The 10,574-nt window shown below is 44.1% G+C and overlaps 1 protein-coding gene across 2 annotated transcripts in view; it reads left to right on the top strand.

Moving 5' to 3' along the window:
* The window catches only part of FAM149A (family with sequence similarity 149, member A), a 64,640-nt gene that overhangs the window by 35,354 nt on the left and 18,712 nt on the right, over positions 1-10,574 (top strand). The window contains exons 2-6 of one of the 2 annotated variants that reach the window (XM_011959517.1): positions 4,271-4,381; positions 4,668-4,800; positions 7,427-7,569; positions 8,846-8,971; positions 9,669-9,839. In XM_011959517.1, coding sequence (XP_011814907.1) covers positions 7,484-7,569; positions 8,846-8,971; positions 9,669-9,839 — 383 coding nt within the window. In that variant the 5' untranslated portion in view covers positions 4,271-4,381; positions 4,668-4,800; positions 7,427-7,483. Of the gene's footprint in view, positions 1-4,270; positions 4,382-4,667; positions 4,801-7,426; positions 7,570-8,845; positions 8,972-9,668; positions 9,840-10,574 lie in introns of those variants that run through there. The other variant, XM_011959518.1, reaches the window with a different exon arrangement.

Raw genomic sequence — 10,574 nt, 5'->3', positions numbered from 1 at the left:
TGTTCTCTGCCCTCGGGCCGGCCGCGTCTGGCCCGGGCTTTCCTGCCGGCGCTCGGGAGACGTCAGGCCTGCCCCGGGCACGGCTCACGCGGAGAAGTGTTCCCCGCCCAAGGGACTCCGCCGTCACCGCGGTCGCTCCGGGGACTTGCTGGTCTTGGGTCAGGGCGGTGTGAGCGTTCCATGTTGAGCAGCGGCTTCCCATGGCCACCCGGGAGTGCCCCTGTGTGCCACCCCGGCCTGAAAACCCGCCTGCATTGTAACCTGTTCAGAGTACAGTGCTTATGTCAGACAGTCCTGTCAACTAGGAATAGACAATTTTGAAAGCTGCTGTCACTGACATTAGAGTTTCTACAAAGCAGCGTGGCAGAGGTTTGTGGGCTGTCAGGAAGCAACCTACGAAAGTAACTCCAGATGGTTATTTCCCTGACAGCTGGCACTGAGTCATGGAGATTGGAACTCACCCTTAGCTCCATGCACCAGCAAATGAGTGTAGTCTAGTGTAGTGACTGCACTTCAGTGCACCCTACGAAGACCTGCCCGCAAATCATCAGCCTTGCTCTATTTAAACAGTATGGACAGGAACTAGTGTAGAACTTGCGTGTCTACGTATAGAAGCTTCATAGGCATGCCACCACATTCAAGTTTTAAAGCACTTGTAGGATGCATCCTGTAAGTTGTGAACACTTTCTTAGACTGGGTAGCGTATTTAATAGTCCATAGTTATAGGGGATTAAAGGTTCAATGTTATGCATGAAGGACCAGTACAATCCTTGGTTAGAGAACAGAGAAACCAAAGAACCAAAACAAGATGTGAAAGAAAAAAAAAATAAGAAAAAGAAAAGAAAGGGATTTTTTAGTCTCTGCTGTTAATTCATGATGTTAGTAACTTGCGGTCGCGGAGACACAGGCCAGTCAGTGGCCTGGGTCCTCGGAGAAACCCCGTCCCTATCTTCTTTGTGCTCTTGGGCAATCATTGAATTATGGACTTAAATTCCTGTTCACTTAGTTTTTTTTGTGAATTGTGTGGTCAAGTTTGTATGTTATTACACTGAACTCTGAAGCTCAAGAAATTGCTCAAAAGGAGACACGGAGGGGAAGGGCAGAGAAGAAAAAAGGATAAATGGCGTCGAGTAGAGGAGTTTTAAGGCATCTAATTCATACTAATTGGTGTGACTGTTACCCAGCTTCCCATTTGCTTCTGCCCTGCATCCCAAGACCTCCTGGCCTCAGCTCTGCATCCAAGACAGTGGGAAGCCTGGTCCTGGAAAGGATATGGTGTGATGTGAAGAGACATGATTTCCTCTGTTTTGTAAATAATTTTCTTCTTAATTTGAAAAGACCTTCCACCTTTTCCCCTGAAAAAGAGTGAATTTCCTAGAGGAAGAAATTATTCATTGAAACAAACTTGCATACGTCCCTTTCTGAATTTGGCTTTGAAGTTGCACAAAAGGCGGAGGAGGAGCTAGAAGCAGGACAGGTGGTCTTGAGCAGAGCAGACGCTCCATTTGGAGGTGAAAACTGTTTGGGGGAACATCAGCTGCTCAAAGAAGAGCTGTGACTTTTTAATGAGTAAAACGTTATGCAATAATGTCTTGAATTTGGGGAATATTTTCATGTCAGGTCACAGTGTAATCCTATGTTTCAGGCATAAACATTCAGAGTAATTCTATAGTGAAATGAGTTCTGCATTTGAGTTGCTAATTTCATCTTTGCCTGTTGATTCTTTCAACAGAGGGCATTTTTTTGTGTGATGAGTGTTATTTCAGGTGCTTAGATTAAAAGATGAATAAGGTGTCAAGGTCACAGCAAAAGGTTAAAATGTGAAAAGATCTATATAATACAAAATGCTGTGGGAGGTCCAAAGAAACAAGAACACAGCATCTTCATAGAGTAGCATGTGATGATGATAATAGCAGTGAGAGGACAGGTGCGGTGGCTCATGCCTGTAGTCCCAGCAGTTTTGGAGGCCAAGGCAGGAGGATCACTTGAGCCCAAGAGTTCAAGACCAGCCTGGGCAATATAGTGAGACCCCATCTCTACAAAACATTAAAAAGTTAGCCACGCATGATGGTAGACACCTGTAGTCCTAGCTACTAGGGAGGCTGAAGGTGGGAGGATAGCTTGAGGCCCGGAGGTCGAGATTACAGTGAGCTGTGATCCTGCCACTGCACTCTAGCCTGTGGAGCAGAGCAAGACCCTGTATCAAATAATAATAATAACATAATAATAGCAGTAAGCAGGTAAACCTGATTTATCTAGCACTGATTAGACACTTTATATACTTTATCTACAGATGTGGACACTGAATTCAAGAGAGGAAAAGTAACTTGCTTGAAGCCTCAGTAGCAGAGCAAATTTGAACCCCCTATTATTATTCTGTAGATATGTATCATAAAAGAGCAATGTTTTAGTTAATTCATTATGCTGGGTTTTAAAATTATTTCTCAGTCATATATTAACTCATATACCAGTATGTTTTTTTTTAGTGTTCAAAACAAATCTATTTTATGTAATTTTTAGTTGTTATTTTCTGTCATTAGTATTTGTATATTTACCTAAAAAGTTATTGAGTCAAGAAATAATGGCTTGAAAGCAACTGAAGAGAGCTAAAGGGAAAGCAGTTTGTCACCTAGAACATGTCCTTCATTCTTTTCTCTGGGGCCCTTTCTTTAACACCTTTATCCTCGGAGTTACCTGGTTGTCCGTAAGATACATAAGCAACAAAGAGAAGAAAAAGGAAAATCATATAATTCGGCCGGGCGCAGTGGCTCACGCCTGTAATCCCAGTACTTCGGGAGGCTGAGGTGGGTGGATCACGAGGTCAGGAGATGGAGACCATCCTGGCTAACACAGTGAAACCCCGTCTCTACTAAAAATACAAAAAATTAGCCGGGCGTGGTGGCAGGCGCCTGTAGTCCCAGCTACTTGGGAGGCTGAAGCAGGAGAATGGCGTGAACCCGGGAGGCGGAGCTTGCAATGAGCTGAGACCCTGCCACTGTACTCCAGCCTGGATGACAGAGCAAGACTCCATCGCAAAAAAAAAAAAATCATATAATTCTATTATTCTCTCTTGCACGAGACATATCTATGGAAGGTAGATGTTCTTGCTAATCTGTACATGGTAATTAATTTGTTTTAAAAATTCCCTTTGCTGGCTGGGTATGGTGGCTCACGCTTGTAATCCCAGCACTTTGGGAGGCTCAGGTGGACAGATCACTTGAGGTTAGGATTTCAAGACGAGTCTGGCTAACATGTTGAAACCTCGTCTCTACTAAAAATACAAAAATTAGCTGGGTGTGGTGGCAGGCGCCTGTAATCCCAGCTACTCAGGAGGCTGAGACAGGAGAATCGCTTGAACCCAGGAGGCGGAGGTTGCAGTGAGCTAAGGTCAATTAGGTAGCCTTATAATTGGAAGCAAAAGCAAACTTTTTAAAAATGCATACTAGAGTGGTGTCCTTATTAGAAATATTGAAAGTTGAAGTTTTTCCTAATTCACTACCATATCTTATGTTAATATGTATTTTATTTATAAAGAAAAATAAGATTTCTATTGAAAAACAGATGTTGTTGATTATTAAACATCAGGAAGATATTTTGACTATAGAGGAAGTAAATGTTTTAAGTGGTTCATTGAAAGGACATTTCAATGATTAACAGGAACTGTGCTACACCAGTTAGGCTTAATAGTTTATTTAACATCTAGATATTTCTTGTTTTAGTTCTTCATTAAATTTTAATGTTTTCTAACTCTTGAAAACTCAGTATACCCACAAACAGCAACGGTAAATTAAAGCGAGTTAGATGTCTGTGTGGCTTCTAAGTGAGTCTAAAGAATTTGATGCTTCTTAATATGAGATTAATGATTTTTTACTGGAGGGCTGGTTGGGTTTTGTAAGTATAAGGGGCCTGGTCCAGGGACAGCTGGGACCTGACATCCCTGAAATAGTGCGAACTGTTTGGGGCAACTTTTACTTCTCTGGCTAAGTCACAAAAAGTTGATGTTGTCTTCAGTTCACATAAAGGTGCATGTAGGTTAATGACAACCTTGATTTTAAGAAAATTAAAAATGATAAGGTCCTAAGTCTCAGTTTCTTGAGGATGTGAGGGGTGTGTGTGTGTGTGTGTGTGCCGCTTATGCACAGGTGAGTTTGGAGGGATGTGGCAGAAGAAGGGGGAGCAACTTTATACAAAAAGGAAATTTTAAAAGTCTTAATGAATAAAACTATATTATTACATTAGGGAGACTTTTCATGTTTTATTTTATTTCCAGAAGAGGACTGTCAGAAGGACCTAGAAGGCACAGTTTTACTGTGAGAAGTAAAGATCCTTTACCTACACATTTTACAAGAAATGTGCAGAAAGCCATTGATAAATATACCTGGTAAGAATTCACCTTGTTCATTGTTTCAGATTACAAAATCACAAAATGCCTGTAATAAATGTGGGAAAGGAAATTAGTGACTGGCCATGAATTTCTAAAAGTAAGATGCAGTTTTATTTTTAACCTAGTGTAAACGTCACACTGTAAAAATATTTCAAAATTAGTATACTGTGAAATCAATAAATTTATTTAGTGAAAGAGGAAGCAGGCTCAGAGAAGTGAAGCCACTTAGCCGTCTAAGCCCTTCCAGCAAATGTGATTTTTTTGCCCATGTTCATTCCCGCAGCGAATCATCCTTGTCCTCCAGCGGAAGCCGCACACCCACGGGAGCCCACACCTCTTGGTCTGGGTCGGCCACACAGAGCTCTACCACCGGCTCGTCCACGGAGAGGGGCTCCATTTATTCCTGGAGAGATGACGTATGTCTCAGAATATTTTGGATAATCTTGTAATTAGAGTGTATAGTGAAGAATTGCTTCCTTATATTCAAAAAATTTTTTTTAACCAATTATAAAAGCATGACCTGTTGCATACATACATGTAAAAGCATGGACATGTTACATGTGAAAATAATAGATCACGAACCGTGGAGAAAAGTGCAACTCCCTCATAACCTCCTGGCCCCGCCTCAGCTGCCCGCAGTGTTCTCCTTTCCACCCTGCAGCCGGCTGTCCCGGTGTGTGTTGCCGGTGACTTCTTGGTGGTATCCGTGGCCGGAAATTCAGGACTTGAAGAGGAAGAAAATGTTGGAAAAGTGAAAGCTGTGACAGCCCACTGTGAATAGAGAACTCCCGGCCAGTGTTCCCAGTCGGATATTTCACCTTCACCTCCTATCCCTGGGGGAGCTGTTGTTGCCTATGAAGTGCTTTTGCCTGTGTGAGCCTGGGATTCTGGCTGGGTGAGCTCTGCTACCACTGCTCCAGCTTGCTCAGGAACTCGCTGGCCACACAGTCTCCTCCCTCCTCCTCCCTCCAGGGGTCCCTGAGGATCCCGGGACACAGACTGCCTTTTGTGAGGCCCACCTGGCTACAGCACCTTGGGTGTTCTGTTTTACCTCATTTATGCTGGTGGTTTTTTTTTCTTTCTCTTTCTCTTTCTCTCTGTCTCTCTCACTCTCTCTCTCTCTCCCCCCCCCTTCTCTCTCTCTCTTCCCCTCTCTTTCTCTCTCTCTCTCTTTTAAGACAGAGTCTTGCTCTGTCCCCCAAGCTGAAGTGCAGTGGCGCGATCTCGGCTCACTGCAACCTCCACCTACGAGGTCCAGGCAATTCTCCTGTCTCAGCCTCCCCTGTAGCTGGGATTACAGGTGCGCACCACCATGCCCGGCTAATTTTTGTATTTTTAGTAGAGATGGTGTTTCACCATGTTGGCCAGGCTGGTTTCGAACTCCTGACCTCGTGATCCGCCCGCCTCGGACTCCCAAGGTGTTGGGATTACAGGGGTGAGCCACTGCACCTGGCCTCTTTGCTTTCTTTAAAAGCGGTTCCCCACTCCCACCGCACACGTGAATCCGCTTCAGTCCGCAGCTGTACAGCCGAGATTCTCAGGGGAGTGGGCAGGGGAGGGAGTCTGGAAGGGACTCAGCTCAGCACTGCTAGGAGGACTTTTCACGCACGCAACTCCCTTGCTTAGGGGCAGCTGCCTCCTTCCTTAGCCTTACGCCCACTCACCGCCGCCGCTCAAGCCCGCCTTCCTTGGTAGAAGGCTGAGCACCACTGCTTTACTCTGTCCAAGTTCTAGGATTCTTTTAGTATAACATTTAATGGAATTACCAGGGAAATCCGTATAACTTCCATTTATAGAATTAAAAATACTCCAGACCCTGTAATTGCTTTTCATTTTAAGTTTTAAAAATGTATTTACTTTTTGATGGGAAATATTTGCAAAAGCAACGGAATACAAAAGATAGAGAAATGAAAGTGAGCTCTCTCCCATGCCCCAGCCACCCAGTCTCCTCCTGGGAGATAAATATTATTATTAGTTTTCCTTTTCTTTGTATTTTAAAAGAAATAATTCAACTCCCCTGTAATCTGGGAATCTGGTTTATTATCAATTTGAGAGAGGAGCTAATGCAGAAAATAACAAGTAGCATTCTGTGAAAATCAACCTGGACTGACCATCTGGGGACACATATGTGTGACTGAATACACACTTTGCCCTGGGAACTGTGGAAATTCTGGTGCTCCTAGAAACCATGTGGCGGGGATCCTGCCTTGGCTCTGAGAGGTCCAGGAGGGTTGCCTCCCCAATGAGACCGTCTAGGAAGGCTGAGAGGTTTTCTCATCTCTGATTCCCTGCAGCCAAGTGTAAGAATCTCCTAAGGCCAGAGGAAAAATTAATACTCAGGTCTCACCCTAATATTCTTAGGATAACTAAGGATTTAAAAAAAAATTTTTCCAGTTCATTCATTTAAGGAGGTTAGTGACCTTTTCTACAAAAGTAATTTTCTTTTCTGTGGTATCACCAGAAGAAAAAAAAATCTTGTATTTTGCAGGTGTGCTTAGGTGTGTCAGGCACAGCTCTGTGAGGGACACGTGGCTGCGTGTGTGTGCAGACATACAGATGTGGGCATGTGTGTGTGTGCAGACATACACATGGCGTGTTTGTGTGCATACATACAGATGTGGGCGTGTGTGTGTGCAGACATACAGATGTGGGCGTGTCTGTGCAGACATACAGATGTGGGCGTGTCTGTGTGTGTGTGGACGTGCAGCTGTGGCTGTGTCTGTGTGTCGACGCTGATGTCTATGGCAGTGTGAACACCTCCACCTATACCTGTATCTATGCAAATTCTCGAGTCTCATCACTCCTGTGGTAGAAGTTTTCTCTATTTAACAGTAGAAGAATCTGAGGCTCAGCGTGAGATGGCATTTCTCCGAAAGGTAACAGCTGGAGCACGGGTGTGTCTGACTGCAAAGCCACCTTCTTTTTACCACGTAATGTACCCTCGTACATGGTGGGTTACAGGAAATGTACAAGTAGCATTGATCCAGAAGCCCGCATTTCTGTAACTTTCAGGGTCGTAACTAAACGTGCATTTCTGTTTAGGAATTTGATGAAGCCAGTGCACAGACAGTGCAGCGGTTACTCTGGGAGGTGGAGGAAATGTTATTTGAAGAGAAAGTGAATCCTCAGACCCAGAGTCTGCTGGCCGAGTGCGGGGAGTGGACAAGAAGATCCCTCCATCTGAGGTGGGACCTGGTTGGTGGAAGTTCTCTGGGGTGGGTTTTCGAAGCGCCCACCCCTGGCCTGCCTCGATATGATCAATACATTTGATCTGAAAGCACCTGCCCAGTCAGAATATGGACACAGAGCACAGTCCTTCACTGAGAGATCATTGTCCTCTTATGGTGTCTGAGGAAATGCTGAGACATTCCAGTACCCAAGCGCCTTTTTAATTTGCGAGAAGCAAATTCGGCTCCTCCTGAGAAGGGCATTACACATACAATGAATGCAAGAACGGTGGAGGTCACCTCTTACCTTCACATTCACTGTGTGTGAGCAGCACGTGTCTGTCCATCACAGAACACAGCGAGGGTGGGCAGTGATGATTTACTGAATGGCTGGATAGATGGGTCTTCCCATCTCACCCATTCCTTATGTAGGGAGGAGCGTGTGTTACTTTTTATATCAAAGATGGAGGATATGGATGGGGTATGAAGGCAAGCTTTTCTTTCGGTCACTCAGCCAACGTACTGGGGGACAGTTTATCAAAGTTACCTGAGTTCCTCTAGATTCTATCTGGGGAGAATCAATTAGAACGCTTATGTAAATGTGGCTGGATTTTCTGGTTACATTCACGAGATAACTTTTACAGAATTCTTGACCAAACTAGAGGTTTTTTTTTTTTTCTTTTCAATCCTTGATAAGTCACCTGCCCTAAAGAGTATGATATGTCCACTAGATACTAGTTGTGGAAACTCACTTTTCTGGGGATGGTCACTCACCAAAAATTCGGGAGCTCAGTCTTACTCTTGTCACTGCTATCTTACATTATTGATAGAAATGGAGGGAAGGTGGGAAAAGAAAAGATTGCCAGGTACATAGGCCAAGTGTGCATATTTATGTTTTTATTCTTGTTATGTTTGTGTTTAACTGTGCATTAGTATCTGTGGAGAGCTTCTGTGTGCCCAGTGTTGCCTTAGACACCTAAGTCTGTCATATATGATCTCTAAGCCATTCATGAGCCCTGCAAGGTAACCATTATTATCCTGTTTTGCAAATGAAAGACAAACAGGTGAAATTAGCCTGAGAACCTTGCCTGAGACTGAGTCAGTGGAAGAACAATCTGGCCTAAACTCTCAAAGTCACGCTTCTTCTATGATGCGTGATGCTTCCCACGTACCCATACACACTTCATCCTATCATACACATGCTTTCAAAATCAGTGTTTCCTACTTTTAAAATCCCCAAACGTTTTCCCTTTGTCTGATCAAAAATGTTAGTAGCTTCTCTTTGACCTTGCAGAGTATTAGGAAGACAGCTGACCCTGCCCACTGACGAAGGCGTCCAGCATTTCCAGGGCAGCACTGCTGCCTCCACGGTCCACAGACCCCCACTCAGTGCCTGCGGACGCAGCAGCAACGTCAGAGAGTATGTTCAGATGAGTAACTCTCAAGAAGTATTGTTAGCTGTGTTTTAGTTATACTTTTTCATGTTTATCTCATCTACAAGCCTTGGCTCCATCCAGTTTGGAAATTTAGATTCTGATGAAGGGCAGGTACAGAGAAGAGTTTTTATAAGAAGCTTTTGATTCTGAACTGATGATAGGCGTATGTATGTGTATATAGAGAGATGTGTAATCTATGTATATAGGGAACACACATGCACACACGTGGTAGTTACCTTCCACGTTTGTTCCAAAGACGCTGTGAAAGGTGGACTGGGTGCAGGATGGAAACCGCCTCACTGGGATGGATTATAAGCCTCCAGACAGCGGCAGCAGGAGAAATGAAGCTCTGTCCTGTCATTTCTGTTCACTAGAGGATTTTGATGACTCTATGCCATTCACACATATCTGGTGTGCCGTGACACAATGCAGTCCTTTCACTGCAACCAAAGAGGGTACAAACTCATAGAATAATTTAGGCTTTTAAGAAGCCCTTACAATTTTTAATGATGCCTGTATTAAAGTGTTTTTAAGGACACGAGTTTTGTCCAATGTAATATTCAATCGTTTTGGGGGGGATTCTGTACTTTAAAGATAATTTAAAGATCCGCCGTGATCATTTAAGCATTGTGTTCTTGGTGTCCTATAAACTCCCATGTAGAATCTGTTTTTTCCCCATAGGTTGTGCATTTCTGGCTCTCAAATAGTCCCAGCAGCACTCTCAGCCTCTGCCCTGCCAGGCCCTGATGGCACGGGGGTTGCTGACCTAACGACACGCTTGTCCCTGGAAGAAGAGGTTTACCATGTGGATGGAAACATTGAAGAGTATTTCGCTTTTGACAGAAAAGAGGAGTAAATAGAATCTTATTTGACATTGGCCTCTTAAAATAATATTAATTTATTTGACATTATTGTTATCGTATGGTCATTAAGTGTTTTGTGTATATTTTACTCACTCAGAGGATTTCTGTTCTTTTGAGAGTAATGTACTCCCAGAGCTTTTGGATTCCTAGCAGGCAGCGCCTGTGCGGGAGCAGTGAAGAGGGTGTTCAGCGCCCTCGTAAAAGCAGACACGGTTCCTCGCAGTCCTGGTGCTGGGGGCTCCAGGTTCCCCATCCCTGGCTGCCCAAAAGGGCCTAAGGGGAGTCCCCGCCTCTGCACTAAATTCATATTTTGTTCTTAATCAAAAACTACAACTATTACATGATAAAAATTTGCCCCATGATTGAAAATTGGCACATTAAAAAGTAACACTGATAAAACCAGTCTTAACAAATTTAAGAAGACTGAAATGAAGCATCTTCTCTGATCTCATGGCACGAAACCGAAAGCCAGGAACAGGAAGGAAGCTAGAAAACTCCCGCGTGTGTGTAAACTGAACAACCCGCTCCTCAACAACCAGCAGAAAAAACTCCCGCGTGTGTGTAAACTAAACAACCCGCTCCCACATGTGTGTAAACTGAACAACCCGCTCTCGCATGTGTGTAAACTGAACAACCCGCTCCCGCATGTGTAAACTGAACAACCCGCTCCCGCGTGTGTGTAAACTAAACAACCCGCTCCTCAACAACCAGCAGAAAAAACTCC

Source organism: Colobus angolensis, unplaced genomic scaffold (assembly GCF_000951035.1).
Source record: "Colobus angolensis palliatus isolate OR3802 unplaced genomic scaffold, Cang.pa_1.0 Scaffold5, whole genome shotgun sequence".
NCBI classification, from domain to species: domain Eukaryota; kingdom Metazoa; phylum Chordata; class Mammalia; order Primates; family Cercopithecidae; genus Colobus; species Colobus angolensis.
Note: the sequence above shows the minus strand (reverse complement) of the source record. Positions and strands in the feature narration are given on the sequence as shown.